At 38.9% G+C, this 16,374-nt stretch overlaps 1 protein-coding gene across 2 annotated transcripts in view; it reads left to right on the forward strand.

Annotated features, from left to right (window-relative positions):
* Positions 1 to 16,374, forward strand: part of SCAMP1 (secretory carrier membrane protein 1) — a 118,811-nt gene that overhangs the window by 10,242 nt on the left and 92,195 nt on the right. The window contains exon 2 of one of the 2 annotated variants that reach the window (XM_020998430.2): positions 7,323 to 7,524. In XM_020998430.2, coding sequence (XP_020854089.1) covers positions 7,450 to 7,524 — 75 coding nt within the window. In that variant the 5' untranslated portion in view covers positions 7,323 to 7,449. Of the gene's footprint in view, positions 1 to 7,322; positions 7,525 to 12,866; positions 13,044 to 16,374 lie in introns of those variants that run through there. The other variant, XM_020998431.2, reaches the window with a different exon arrangement.

Consider the following 16,374-nt stretch of genomic DNA (forward strand, 5'->3'; position numbering starts at 1 on the left):
AGATAGGTTTGGGATTGAGTTGAGTATGATGAGATGATCCTAAAAAACAAAATTAGGTATGGAGAGGTAAAAATGAAGCAATTATCTCATACTAACAAAGCATGAATGGAAGAACAATTACAGTGGCAGGCATGAGGAGGTAAAAGTGCTAGAACCTTATTCTCATCTGAACTGGGTTAAAGAAGGAATAACATATACATTTAGAAGGGCATGAAAAGTCTTAACTTACGAAGAAATAGGAGGGCAATAGGGTAGGATAAGAAAGGGACTCTTAGAAAGGTGTGCAGATAAAGAAATGAGGGCCAGGGGAGAGGATAAGGGAGGGACTCTTAGAATAGATGCAGATTAATTAGATATCTGAGGAGGGATAGAATAAAAATAGAGGGAGAGAAGGATAAACAGTGAGGAAAAATAGAATAGAGGGAAATACACAACTAGTTATTACAACTGTAAATGTGAATGAGATGAACTCACCCATAAAATGGAAATAGATAGCAAAATGGATTAAAAACCAAACTCTGACAATACCTTGTTTATAAGAAACACATTTTAAAATGAGAGATATATATACGGTGAAAATAAAGGGCTGGGATACAATTTATTATGCTTCAGCTGATGCAAAAAAAGCAGGGGTAGTGATCAAGATCTCAAAGTTAAAACTAAAATAGATTTAAATAAAAGAAATAAAGAAAGAAGCCACATTATGTCAAAAGGTACTATTAATAATGAAGTAAAAGTAACCTATATTCACCAAATGCTATAGCATCCAAATTTCTAAAGGAAAAGTTAAATGAATTATAGGTGGAAATAGATAGCAAAACTATAATACTGGGGGACTTCAACCTTCCCTTCTCAGAATTAGATAAATCTAATTAAAAAATAAATAAGAAAGGAGTCAAGGTGATGAATAGAATCTTAAATAAGGTAGATATGATAGCTATCTGGAGAGAATTGAATGGGAATAGAAAAGAATGTACTTTTTCTCAGTGGTACATGGTATCTTTACAAAAATTGACCATGTTATTAGGGCATAAAAACTTTATAGTTAAATGCAGAAAAGCAGAAATATTAAATGCATATTTTAATACCATAATGTTAAATATAAAAGTTATATTTAACAAGGGACCATAAAAACACAGATTAAAAATTAATTGGAGACTAAATAACCTAATCTTAGAGAATGAGTGGGTTAAAGAACATGTCAGGGAAACAATAAATAATGGTTATTTAAAAGAATGGTAATAATGAGAAGATATACCAAAACCTATGGGATGCAGCAAAAGCAGTAACCAGAGGAAAATTTGTGTCTCTAAATACTTATATCAATAAAATAGAGAAAGAGCAGACCAATGAATTGGGTATGCAACTAAAAAAAAATAAACTAGAAAAACAATAAATTTAAAACCCCCAATTAAACATCAAATTGGAAATCCTATAAATTAAAGGAATTGAATTAATAAATAAAACTAGAAATTGGTTTTATGGGGAAAAAGCAATAAAATAGATAAATCGTTAGTTAATAAGATTTTAAAAAGAAATCACTAGTATCAAAAATTAGAAGGGTGAATATCTCACTAGTGAAAATGAAATCAAAGCAGTTATCAGGAGTTATTTTGCCCAATTATATGACAATAAATTTAACAATTTAAGTGAAATGGAAGAAAGCTTACAAAAATAAAAACTGCCTAGATTAACAGAAGAGGAAATAGAATATCCAAATAAACTTATTTTAGAAAAATATATGAACAGGCCATAAATGAGCTTCCTAAGAAAAAAAGCATCAGGACTAGATGGATTTAGAAGTGGACTCTACCAAAAATTTTAAGATCAACTAATTCCAATATTAAATATATTATCTGGAATAACATGCAAAGAAGTCCTACTAAAATCCTTTTATGAAACAAATATTGTGCTGATATCTAAAACAGGAAAAGCAAAAACAGAGAAAGAAAATTGTAGACCAATGTCATTAATGAATATATATGCAAAAATTCTAAATAAAATACTTGACAGGAGACAATAATCTATCACAAAGGCTCCGCATGGTGACCAAGTGGGATTTATATCAGGAATGTAGGGATGGTATAACATAAAGGAAACTATTACCATAATTAATTGTGTCAATAATAAAAGTAATGAAAATCACATGGTTATATCAATAGATGCAGAAAAAACTTTTGTCAAAATGCAACACTCATTCCTATTAAAAACACTTGAAAGCATAGGTATAAGTGGATTTTTCCTTAAAATAATACCTAAAACCATCAGCAAACATTATCCGTAATAGGGAAAAGCTAGAAGCCTTCCCAATAAGATTAGGGGTGAAAGAAGGATGCCCATTATCACCAATATTATTCAATATTATATTAGGAATGTTAGCAATAGCAATAAAAGAAGAAAAAGAAATTGACGGAATCAAACTGAGAAAGGAGGGAATAAAACTACCTCTTTGCAGATGATATGATGATATACTTGGAAAATCCTAGAGATTCAACTAAAAAGCTAGTTGAAATAATAATTTTAGCAAAGTAGCAGGGCATAAAACAACCCATATATTCATCAGCATTTCTATACATCACCAACAAAACCCTGCAAGAAGAGACAGTAAGTGATACCCCATTTAAAATAACTGTAGTCAAGTATAAAATACCTGCCAAGACAAACCCAGGAACTACATGAACATAATTATACATCACTTTTTATACAAATAGAGTCAGATTTAAATAACTAGAGAAATATTCAGTATTCATGGGTAGGCAGAGACAACATAATAAAAATTACAGTTCTACTTTACTGATCTACTTATTCAATGCCATCCTAACTAAATTACCAAAAAATTATTTTGAGTTAGAAAAAAATGATAATAAAATTCATTTGGAAGAACAAAAAAAAGTCAAGAATATCAAAGGAATTAATGAAAAAGAACACGTGAAATGTAGATTTAGCAGTACCAGATCTTAAGCTAATTATAAAGTAGTAAATATCAATACTATTTGGTATTGACTAAGAAATAGGAACATCGATCAGTGGAACGGAGTAGACATACAATACACAGTAGTAAATGATTATAGTAACATTGTGTTTAACCAATGTAAAGATTTAAGCTTGTGGGATAAGAATTCATTATTTGGTAAAAAGTGTTGGGAAAATTGTAAAGTAGTCTGGCAGATAATAGGTATAGCTCATTATCTTACAGCATTTCCCTATCCGTTGTTTTCCCAGTCAAGAAAGTTCAAAGAAATCTGTAGAGCTGAACTTGGGGGTGGAACTAGGGAAGTCCTCACTTTGTGGGAGGAGGAGGAGGAGGGAAGTAGTTGGACATGTCCACTTTCTAAAGTTGAAATTCAAACCTTAACAGACTCTTGGCTACGTTTAGCTCCCTTCCAGGCTTGGCAGAAGGGTCACATCTTATTCAAGGCCCTTCCTGATTCCCCTGATTGTTAGTACTTCCTTGTTTTCCTCTGAATTACTTTGCATTTACTTTTTGCATGTTTTGTATTTATTTAGCTGCATATCTGCTGTTTCCCCTAGTTGAATGTAAATTCCTTGAGGCGGGAACTTTTTCATAATTTTATTGTTGTATTCCTAGTACATAGCTCATTTCTGGACTCGTACTAAATGATGGTTAAATTGAATAGCTGCTTGTTGAATTTTACCTGATAATCGATAGTGGTTTTAATTTGAAACCAGGGGAATCAACATACTATAGCTATTGGTGAGGGAAAAAAATAGAGTTAAGAAGACACTGTAGTAAAGAAGAAAGAATGCTGACCTTGGAATTAACTGCTCTGGGTTCAAATTTTCCCTTTGCTACTTATTACCTATATGACTTTGAACAAATTACCTGATGTCCTGGGCCTCAGTTTCCTCATCCACAAAATGAGTGTGTTGGGTTAGACGAACTCTTCGGTATCTTCCAACTCAATCTTTTATTCTACATCTTTCATAAACATATTTGGAAATCATTACGAGATACTCAAGCGGCTACCCCTATATTCACTAGTCTTACATTCATGTATTTAAATTTGGAAGTGACTTTAATTCTCTTTTATAATTGAGGAAACTGGGGCCTAGAGAGGTTAAGGAACACATTGAGCCTCACATAGGTAGTAAAGGGCAAAGCTGGGATTCAAACCCAACTCCTTTGATCTCAAAGCCAAAGAACTCAAAGAGCTCTTTTCACTGTGTCTTTTCTTCTATTTTCAATAGAGTAGAAGGTGAAAACAGACCTTGTACTTTCTTGATTGTACATTTTTACCTGACTAATATGCCCTCTCTGTTCTTCTCTGTCTATTAAAATAGTAGATGTCATACTAACTAGTAAATAATAGATGTCCTTGTAAAGGGGAATTCAGGTAGCATTGTGAATAAAACACTATACTTAGAGTCAGTAATGTTTGAGTTCAAATATTGCCTCATATACTTACTAGTTGTGTGATCTTGGGTAAGTCATTCAATCTCAGTTAGCTTCAAAATCCTCACCTATAAAATGAGGCTAATAATAGCACCTACCTTATAGGGTTGTTTTGAGTATCAAATGAAATAATATATGCAATGTGCTTTGTTAACCTTAAAGTATTATATAAATGTTCTTTAGTTGCTACCTGATACTCATTCATTTAAGATCATCAAAGAACAGCTACATCAGGGACAAAAGAAACATAGGCACTATATATTTGTGGCCACATGTTGGTCCAGGTTGGGTGATAAGACAGTTGAAACAGTGCATCCTGCTTGTGTTTTTCCACCTCTGTCCCTACTTGAAGGTACACAGTATTTCTTCCTCCTCACTTGAAAGATGCCAGAGAGAGCAAAAGAATTCCTCTTTTTTTTTGCACAGTCAGTTCTGGCTGAGCAGCCAATTAAAAAGCTTTTCATCCATCTGCAGTAAGTAGTCAAAGGATACTTAGACATGCTTTGAATTGGGGTACCTGTATAAGAAGTTCACCAAGGTTCCTTGTGGGTTGATACCAGGAAGAGCATGATCTAAGACTGGAATCTCATTGATCAATCTCCCATTCCCTAAGTACAAAAATGAATTCTTTTTTTTAATATATAAATGATTTATTTATTATTAATTGCTTTACTATTCATTATAAGTTCTATATCAATATAGAACTTATACATGGGACAGACCTATTTGAAACACACTTTTTCAAACTGTGGCTCCTGTAATGGAGTGAAAAAATCAAGCATTTGTCTTCAATTTCTTAGTATTTGTTCCATACGACGAAAGGCAGAAATCTTTTATTTTTTGGATAGCATCACCTGACTTGACATAATGGCAATTGAGGCCTGGCAATACTTGATTTTAGTTATCTAGTTTGCCTTGTGGGAAATCCTGGGGATATTCAGAAAATATCAGTCAGTAGCATGTGCTTAGTTTTGGATTTATTTTTAATTGTACATTTGGTAAAATTGTTTTTATAAATGCCATTATGTTCCTTCCCAGTATAGTCAAATTCATGTAGATGGAAGCAAAAAAGTTTGCTTCTACAAAGGTGTGAAATTTTGGAAAAACTGTTATATGGATTTATATCCTTTCAGATAACAGTAATGAAAGAAAACTTTCTCCTGGGATTTCCAGAAACACACTTATTTGTGCTGATTTTGTCATTCATTTTTCACTTTCTTAAATTCTTCTGTAGGAACCTAGTTCCTTTTTTAGTATAGTATCTGTCAAATTCATCGGAATCAGTAATGTTTGTATAGTTCCATAGTCTTTTGGTTATCTTACCCAAAAGCACTGTTCCTACTATGGGCAAATAGTGAGAGTAAACTTTATACAGACTATGCTATGTTTCCAATATGTACACCTGTTGTTTAGTGGCATCCAACTCTTTGTGACCCCATGGGCCATAGCACACGAATTCTGTCAATGGGTATTTTTTGGCAAAGATACTGGAATGGTTTGCCATTTCCTTCTCCAGTGGATTAAGGCAAATAAAGGTTAAGTGACTTGTTCAGGGTCACACAGTTAGTAAGAGTCTGAGGCTGGATTTGAACTCAAGTCTTCCAGACTCCAGGCCAGCACTCTATCCACTGAGCCACCTAGCTTCGCAAAATATATGCGCATTACTTAGGTGTTAATGCTATGTGAGCAATTCGGGTTTTATCGTAAATATATGTCTAATGCGATCTGGTGCATGCTTGGCTGATGTAACTGCTCTACATGGAGGAAGCTAGAGAGTTGCTTCTGGGAGAATTGTGATGATGAGTAAGGAAAATGCCTTGCAGAGAATGTAGAATGCATAGATATTATGTAACTGGTTCTAGTCTGCAGACCACATGGTGAATGCCATCTTTCTTACTGACTTCAGAGGTTTTCAAAAAGGCCTGTCAGCCTCAGCAACTTCCCCATCCCAGTTGGGATAGTGAACCACGGGAATCTGAGTATCAGTATTGAGGCTGAGATTCCAGAGCCAATGAAGCACCAATGGCTCCCCAAGGAGCAGGGAGTAGTCTTTGGGAGGGATCTTTGGGACCTCAGAACAGTTGAAGGATTACTATGGCAGTCAAGTCACATCTGGATATAAACTTGGTAGGACCAATGGTGTTTAAGAACTGGGCTAATTTTTGAGGCCAGTCCACCAGAGACTGAAATGATATAGGGCAAAGTGTGCCTTGGAGATATTGGGAGAAATGTTTGTATGCTTTTTCTTGTTATATCTTTGAAGTTATGTGCCTTTAGGAAAGCTGCCTGCCTGATGTTGTGGTTAAATGGAACTGGGATGCTGGTTACAAGCTCCTAACTATGAGGAGAACACTACCAGTGGGGGGCTTGAACCCACAGTAGCAGAGGAGAGACACTCAACCTTTCATGGTGCCTTTATGGAGCTTTGATGGAAGATTTAACAGCCTGAGTCTGGGAGAGAGAGTCATAGAGTCCTTGCTGCATACGTTATAAATTTTGCATTTAAAAGGGAAAGAAAAAGCATAATCTGAACTCTTTCATTAAGAAGGAACTTCTTTTTCTAAATCAGGGGTTCTTAACTTTTTTTGTGTCATAGACCCCTTTAATAGTCTAGTAAAGCCTATGGACACCTCAAATGGTGCTTTAAAATGTATAAATACATAGGACTACAAAGGAAACCAATTATATTGAAATACAATTATAAAAAAAAAGTTCACAGAATGAGGGTAAGAACCTCTATTCTAAATCCTCTTGGGCACCAGCCATATGAATATTTTTGTAAAGTTTAATTGCTGATTTTTGTCTATGTAATGCAGTCCTTTCACCCTTTCCCCTCCAGAATGAACCCTGCCTTGTGACAACAAAACAAAACAAAACAAAATTATGTATATCTTTTCTCATTCCACAGGTACCACCTTCTCCTCTGACACTTAATGGAAGCCATGCAATGAAGGAGTTAAACTCAAGTTGGAAAAAGGTCACATCATCTCCTAATGTAGTATAGTAAACTGCAGCAGTAGTAATAACTCTTCTGCATGGACCCAGGGAGAGACACGTCCCTTTATATTTCTGACTCATTTGTGAGTCCAGACCTCAGCAATCCTTTTGAGGTAAGATAAATAAATCTCCCATCCATCCCCCTTAATGATTAATTCTGTTTACTGAGTATTGTTTGTACCTTGAAGCAGTGTACACAATGTGAAATTAATACAGTCACTTCTCAGATGTCTTACAGTTTAAATTGGACAGATAAGTGGAAAAGAAACATAGACACTGCTTGAGGAGCAATTGGTTTAAAAAGGCTCTCAAAGATCAGGCATTTACCAATCGAGCTGATTTTGGTGGTGCATAGAAGTTTTAGTTTCAATACTTTTCAGTGTTTTGTGGTTTTTTTAATGATAAATTATTGCATGTTTGCTCTGAATCACTTCTGAGTTAAGGCCGCCTACAGCCTACATCAATAATGTTATTATCTTCAATTAGCTTTTGAAACCTCTTCCAGCTAAACTAAGTGTGCTCACTATAACTCCTGAAATTTTGCTTATGGTGTTTCCCTCTCATTCTCTCCAGTTACTCAAATTCTACTCATATTTTGATCCCTTCTCCATAAAGCCTTCACCATCTAATTTCTAATGGACTTATTTCCTATTAATCATTTGACAATTAATCAAGTACTGCCTTGGGAGATTTCAAGCATTGTTGCATTTGTCTAAAACCTGAAAATGAAAAGGGTTTGCAAACTACATTACAGAATATATAATTATTATTTGTAATATACAGTATAGAAATACTAATTTCAGCTCATATTTAGAGATTGTTTTGCTGTTTACATGGTGCCAGCCATTCAGCAAGCCTGTGAAATCAGGATCTGGGTTCAAATCCAGCCTCAGACACTTACTAGTTGTGTGACCTTGGGCAAGTCATTTAACCTGTTTGCCTTAGTCCACTGGAAAAGGAAATGGCAAACCACTCCAGTCACTTTGCCAAGGAAACCTCATGGACAGTACAATCCCTAGGGTCCTGAAGAGTTGGACACAACTGAACAAATTATTAGATTAGGGAGTTCTTTCTTCTCTTGAGCTGAAATATGCTTCCCTGAAACTTCTATCAATCTGATTCTCTGAAGCTACAGGGAGTAAGTGTCTTGTGCTTTACAACTATAATAGGCACTCATTTGTTCAATCAATCAACAAGCATTTATTAAATGCCTACTACGTGCCAGGTACTGTTGTAGATGCTAGGGATACAAATATAAAGAATAAAAAATATCTCTACTCATACTTAATAAATAAATATTAATTGATTGACAAAGTAATGGCAGGAAGGGTAGAGGAAAGAACCAGTCACAGGAACAAAGGAAGGTGATGATCACTGTCAGAGGTGAAGATTCCTCCCCCAAGTCAACAAGTATTTATTAAGTACCTACTGTACGTTGGCAACTACGCATTGGAGATACGAAGAAAACAGTCCCTGCCTTCAAAGAGCCCACAGTATACTAGGGGAGACAACATGCAAAAAACAGGACAAGACTACAAACTCTGTGAGGGAAATGGCCACAGCTTAGCTAAACTTTTCAAGGCCTCCTAGTAGCTACACCACAAAAGGTTTTTAATAAATATTTCTTGGATAATGCTGAAATGAAGCTGCCAGTGGGGAAAAGGTCATATTATGAAGCATGCCTCAGGGCTGTAGAGTATCGTTGTCTTTCTTTATCTGCTACTTGTCCAGTTAGAATGTTTGCTGTTATTGCTATCCAGTCATACTATTATGTTCTATTCGTCTAGACTAATAATAGCTACCATTTTATACAGTAATTTAAAGTCTGCAAAGCACTTTACACATATTCCATTTGGTTGTTGAAACAACACATCTAAGCAGGTGCTATCATTATTTCCATTTTACAGATGAAGATACTGGGGCCCAGACATGTTAAGTGATTTGTCCAGAGTGACATAACTAGTAAGTGTCTGAGGCAGGATTTGAACTGAGGCTTTCTTGACAAAGTTCAACACTATAGCTACTAAACTATAAGCTGCTTAGACCAAAGGTGTCAAACATAGCCCTGGTTCCACAACATTCCCAAGTGTGGCCAGAGCCAGATGAAAATATAATTGAGAAATATCCAACAAACCAAACAAAAAATACAATAGAACATTGATAATGTTAATACCTGGTTTTCCAAGTCAATAGTGATCAGCAGGGATACTTATTTATAGTTTAGTGGGCTCCATTTCTGGAGTTTGACACCACCAGCTTAGATGCTTTTTTTCTGTTGCCTGCTTCTAACTTAGCTTTCCAGGCAGCGGTTCACAGGTATTCTGCCCAGCAAGGTGTTCATTGTGGGGGCATCACCACTGACAAGTATTTTCGAAGTAGTAGTAAAATGTATCACTTTTGAAGTGTTCTCAGCCACAGTATTTCTTTAAAAAAAAAAAAGGAAAAAGAACTTTTAAAAAATGTTCCTAAACGTTCTACCTAGAGTAGGCGATGAACTTTGTCAGCAACTATCAAGCCATTGGTAAATGGCTTAAGGGGAACATGACAAGTTGTTTTGTTTTGTTTGTTTTTTTAATGTGGCTTGACTTCATTGAACCTCCATGTAAATTCAGAGGGTTTATAATGGGCACTTTCCCACCTTTTTCTTTGCTGTAGGCTAGTCTCTAATCCTTTTAGACTTTTCATCAGCCAAAAAAATTTTTTTTAGCACATACTCAGACTGATGGTCTCTGAGGTCTTTTCTAGCTCTACCTCTATGATCCTGTGATGCATACAGGTATAGTTACTTAATTCTAAGTTATATTCTCATGCTACAATATGTGAATTATGAAACATAAAACAGAAAACAAAAAAGGATGGGATAAAGATGAAATAATATTTGGTCTTAGATTCAGTAGGGAGCCACTGGGATTTATTAAACAGGATGTAACATGATCAGACCTATCCTTTAGGAAAAATCACTTTGGCAACCATGAGTAGAATATAGAGAGGGAAAGATTAAAGTAGAGAGACCAGTTAGGAAAGTGTTGCTGTAGTCCAGGCCAGAGGTGTTGAGACTCAGAATAAGGATGGTGACTGTGAGTACAGAGAGAAACTGAACAGATGAAAGATGTTAAGTTGGTAGAAATGATGATTTGACAACTGATTGGATATATAGGGTAAGGGAGAGCAACTGATTTCTTGAATGTCTAGAACCATAGTGGCACCCTCCACAGTAAGAAGGGGAAGATACTGTAAAAAGATCTGATACTGTAACCATACCTGCATCTGGTGATGCAGATTGCAACCCACCCAAGTCTGCTCATCCTGGGCCAGTCACTGTTTGGTTGAACACTCAAAAAGGGGTGTGTGAATGGGTCTGTGTATGTGTGTGTGTAAGTGGGACTCTTCCTCATCAACCCAGGGACAGACCCCCCTCTGAAGAGCATCTGCTGCATCCATGAGGTGATTTGGAAGGTAGATTATAGGTCTTCTAGTGGGGGGGAAGGGGTTTTCCCAACGGTCTGTGCATTTGCTGGTCATGAGATCATAAATTTAAAGTTAAAGGGACCTTAGTGATTAGGTGAATTGCTTGGTTAGGTTCTAACTCATCTTTCTATTCTCTGTCTGATCAAAGAAGTCTTGGTGTCATGCTTCAGGCCTTAGTTAGCTAGTCTCACTGTTTATAGTCTGTGATTTTTGTCGATTAGTCTATTGATGATATGCAGGAGCTCTAGGACTTACAGCTTTAGAGTTATTCGGGGACACTGAGAAGTTAATTGTGTGTGACTACTCTGATACACTTGAAGTGTCACCCAGCCAGCCAGTACGTTCAGGAAAGGAGATTATCAGATCTTCCTGACTCCTTGCCATGTTGCAAAAAGACAGGCACGCATGTTGTTTTGTATGTCTCTGTTTGCACGTTGTCTCTCTTCCCCTCTCCCCCTTTTAGGTCCAGGAGGGCAGGGACTATCTTCTACCTCTCTTTTGTATCCCCAGCTTGCTTGGTACATGGTAGGTACTTAATAAATGTTTATCAAGTTGAACAGAATTCTATCCCAGGGGTGTCAAACCTCCTGAGTGAAGCTGGGGCAGATTAAAATGCAATTAAATTAATGAAAATGTGACAAAATAAATAAAAATACAATAAAACATAGGTAACATGGTCTTTTTTTTAATATAAATTTATTTTTAGTTTTCAACATTTACTTCCACAAGATTTTGAGTTCCAAATTTTCACCCCATCTCACCCCTCCCCCATCCCAAGATGGCATGCATTCTGAATACCCCTTCCCCTAGTCTGCCCTCTATTCCTCCCCCCCTTCTCTTATCCCCTTCCCCTTCTATTTTCCTATAGGGCGGGATAAACTTCTGTACCCCATTTCCTGTATTTCTTATTTCCCAGTTGCAGGTAACATGGTATTTTCAAACTAAGTCATGTGCCACAGCTGGGATCCTTCTGTAAAGATCAATGTCCCCCTCCCCCTCCATTTCCGAGTTGGACACACCTTGGCAATTCCAAAGCTCGGCAGGAACTTGGGGTGGGTTCCAAACAAAAAACCCATAGCACTCACACCCTCTTCCAACATCAGAAAAAAGCACGTGGCCACCCTCGTCTCGAGTACTTGTCAATCCTCCCCTCTCCATTACGTCACTTCCGGGGCGGTAGCCATTTTTTGGAGGTCTTTCCAGGATGCCCCCTGGGGTAACCCCAGTGAGCTTCCTGAGCATACTCAAAGAGGAGACCCTATAAACGTGTATATCCACTTCTCCATCTTTTGGAGACAGCCCAGAGTGCCAGGAAAACAGTTAAAACAGTTGAGAGGGATTTTCAGGTGGACTCTAGGGGGAGGGGCGAGGCTACATAAAACTCCAGAAGGAGCCGAGGGGAGGGGGGGGTGTCTCCTCTTCTCCTTTTGGAGAACTGGAAATGTAACTTGCCACGTCATTACACCACGTCCTTGTTTAACACAAATGACCACCCCAGGGCCCGGCAGTGCGTTTTAACCACACAACTCCTCACCTCTCTGAAGAGTTGGGGGAGTGGGGGGGATTTTCCCAAGGGAGGCAGATGGGGGGAGGGGCAGAGGGAAGGGAAGAGTTATGGTGGGTGTCTCCTTCCCTGCAAAAACTGCCTCTCCCTCCACCTGGCATACAGGTGAGCCCTCAGTGCCACACGCCTGCTTCCTGTCGCTGGCAGCCGCTCAGCCAGGCTACGGATAAGACCACACGATCCAATCGCGAGCCCCGTCCCTCCCGGGGCTGAAATGGTGGATCCACTTAAGCCCTCTCCCTGCTCCCTCCTCGCGCGCTCCCATAGCTCTTCCCGACTGAGCTTCCGCGAAAACCCGGAGCGGCGGAGTACTGCCCGGGAGGGCAGACGCTCTTACCGCACCGAGCATGCTCAGTAGCCGGGGCCCACTGGGTCGCCAATAGGAGGCCGTCGCGCTGGCCCGGGATCGCTCCGCGTCGGCGGCGGCGGCGACGTGAGCGCGCAAGGGGGGGCGGCGGCGGCGGTGGCATCGGCTGCAGCCTCGGCGGCGGCATCTCCCTCTTTCTGCCCCTGGGCCCTCCGCTGGCCGACGCCGCGAGCGAGATGTCGGATTTCGACAGTAACCCGTTCGCGGACCCGGATCTCAACAACCCTTTCAAGGTGAGCGGCCTCGCCGGCATTCTCTCCCCACCCCCCACCCCCCACTCCCGCCCCCCAGCCCCGGCGGACGCGGCTCCGCGGGGACAGCGGCACAAGTTTCGGTCCCGGATCCCTCGCCCCAGGAGTCCCTCGCCAGCCCCGGGTGGGGGGGCAGGCCCACGGGGGGCTGCACCTCCTTGTAGCCCTGGAGGCTTGTTTGCTTTTAGGGGAGAGGGATCGTGACCCCCCCTGGGGGGGGAGTCTGGAGGAGACGAAAATGCCCAGGGGGAGGGACTGCGGGGGGGAGGGGCAGTGGTGGGGGTGTGCGCTAGAGGTGAGGAGGAGAGGGGCTGGGTTGTCATGGGGACCCGGGCGGGCGTCAGCGGGGGAGGGTGGGGTGCCTCCTGGAGGAGGCTGCGAGCTGCTGCGTGGGAGTGATGGGAAAAGTGGGGAGGAGGAGGAGGAGGTGATGACAGGTACTGCGTTGCACAGGGAAAGGGGCTTTTATATTTCCTACTCCCTGGCACCAACTCTGCCAACCTGCCACTTTTGGGGGTGGGATAGGGGATATCCTGAATATTGACTTCAAAACAAAAGTTGATGAAATAAGTATTTTTTTTAAGAAACCCTAACTGTCCCCGCACCCCCAACCTAAGGTGAGTGATGTTTTCAAGGCACCTCAACTGCCCAGTGCCAGATAAAACAGCAAGAATACTTTCCGAACTCTTCTCTTTGTGCGTCACCATAGGCTCTTGGTTGCAATTTCACCTTCTTTTCTTCACTTGACTACAGCTTCTGCAATACTTGGTTGTGGAACAGTCAAAGGAAGTCCTCATTAGTTTTTTTCAGTGAGCTCATAGCGTTTTGACTGCCTCTGTAACCATTTTATTTAATGGAGATGTTAACTGTCTCATGGCTGTGTTTCATAAAGCAGTGCTGCTGTTTAGGGATTGTGAATCCGACCCCTTTTCCCAATCTGTTTAACTTAGTTGTCCCTTGATTTCTCATGGATAATTTGGCAGGTAGCAGGAATTAGTATGCATTTGCAGTAACAGAATGTGATTTTGCAAGTTTCTGTTGAGCCTTTGTTCTGTTTACATTTATGCTGATTTTATCTTTAATTAGGCATTTCTGAAGAAAAAATTCACTTCGTATTTTAGCCAAAGAATCCGTAATGTCTATATCATCTTTAAATACAACAAGCATTCTTAGTTGTGTTTCTGTCTCTTGTTTGTGATTTTCAAGGTTTTTCTTCCTGTTCAATATGCCTCCATAGATAATGTAATAAGATTTACATGATTTAAAAAAACACATGAAGTTATTTCAAAGCCTTCAGAAAGTATGAAAATATGAACCTTAGTCATTGTGCCCTTTGCTGATTCAGAAAGTTGAGTATAAGTATTTCCTCTGACAGTTATATATCAGGGTTTTTCTGTCTTTTCTCATAGGGTCATTCCATCTAAATGCATCTTTTCCACATCTTGTAGCATAGCCTGCTGCTTTGTCATTATATTTTGCTCCAACTCTAACCCCTTCCTACATTCAAACCTTGCAGTAGTTCCATACCAAAGTAGTTTCAAATAATACCATTGGATGTGGCATAGTTCAGTAATTTTAAAGCTTAGGTACTTTATCATGATTATTATTTTCCCAGGCAGTTGTGGTTAACACACAGTGAATGTCAAGTGCCAGAGGGCAAATTTGAATTTAGGTCCTCCTCACTTCAGGGCCAGTGCTCTATCCATTATGCACCTTGCTGTTCCCTAAACTTAGGTACTTTATAAGAACCGATGCATCCAGAGGTCAGTGATTCTTGAAGGAAGCAAGACTTGTAGTTATTAGTACATTTTTTACTTACATCTTCAATTTTTCACTCTTTTCGTCCACATTTCTTTTGCTCTTTCCAACATAGGTATAATCTCACTATATTTGTTTATTTTCATATTTCTTTAGCTATTTTTCCTTTTCCCAAAATTCTATATCCTCATTATGTATTGTTCCTTTTTTTTTAAACTTTTGGATTTCAATCCACAATTATTCACTTCATGTTTGAACTGAGCTCCTACTACCTTAATCTCAGTGGGAACTAATTAAAATGTTCCCAGGTCAATTTTCAGGACCAGTTTCTTTCAAAACTTTATGGTCCTTTCACCCTTTGAATCCATGTACAAAAGTTTTTGCTTTTGAGATTTTCAGCCTCTTAAATACTTATTTCCTCCTTCTCATTTAAATATATTTTGTTTTTCTTCGTTTTTTTTATTTTCCCCAAATTAGTATTTCTTTAACTGTTTTTCCTTTATGTTTGGAGGGTCATAACAAACTCCTTTTTTGAACCTTGACAATCAGTGATAATTTCTGACATCTGGCTTAGTTTTTGCTTAGAGAATATGGCAGTAACATTATGACATTAAAGTTTTCAGGCTATTGTAAAATTACTCAGTTACTCTAATGATTCAATTCATGTTTATATGTTTCAAGTTTACAAAGTGAATTCTCCAATACCCTTTATGTACATATAGTTATGAATTGTTTTAATTAAACATGTATATACATGTAATTTATACATGTATAAATGAAATTTTTGTAACTTTAGATCACTGTATGCTCAAGATTGGTGGTAACCTCAGTTGCCACTGCATGGAATAGAAGCCTTGCCCCAGTGCTGCTGCCTTCTCTCCCCAACGAATTCCTTAACTTGCTGACATAGTGAGGCTAATCAGATAAATACTGCCTTTGCTCTGGAACAGGGTGTATCAAACTACTCCCTTGTGGCTTTATGAATTCTAACTTTTTGAACTAAAAAAATCTTTTCTTGGTCCGTATTCAACTGTGTTGTCTCCTCTTAGAAGGTAAGCTTCTCAATGGTCAGCACTGTGCTTGGCATATAATAAATGTTTGTTGCTGTTTGACTGAACTGGCAGTGTCTGCCTCTTCCAAGTAACCCCATTTGGGGTTTTCTTGGCAGAGAGACTAGAATGGTTTGTTATTTCTTCTCCAGCTCATTTTACAGATGAGGAACTGAGGCAAACAGTTTAGTGACTTGCCCAAGGTCTGAGGCCGGATTTGAACTGAAGAAGATCAGTTCTTCCTGTCTCTAGGTCCAGTGCTCTCTCAACTGGGCCACCTGCCTGCCCAATAAGTGTTTACTAAATGCTTTTGCTTTCATTTAAAAAATTGGCTAGGGGGCAGCTAGGTGGCGAAGTGGATAGAGCACTGGCCCTGGAGTCAGGGGGACCTGAGTTTCAATTTGGCCTCAGACACATAACACTCACTAGCTGTGTGACTTTGGGCAAGTCACTTAACCCCAATTGCCTCACAAAAAAAATTGGCTAGAATCAAAGTGAGGTTTGGA

This window comes from Phascolarctos cinereus, unplaced genomic scaffold (genome assembly GCF_003287225.1).
Source record: "Phascolarctos cinereus isolate Bilbo 61053 unplaced genomic scaffold, phaCin_HiC Scaffold_4;HRSCAF=312, whole genome shotgun sequence".
In the NCBI taxonomy this organism is placed as follows: domain Eukaryota; kingdom Metazoa; phylum Chordata; class Mammalia; order Diprotodontia; family Phascolarctidae; genus Phascolarctos; species Phascolarctos cinereus.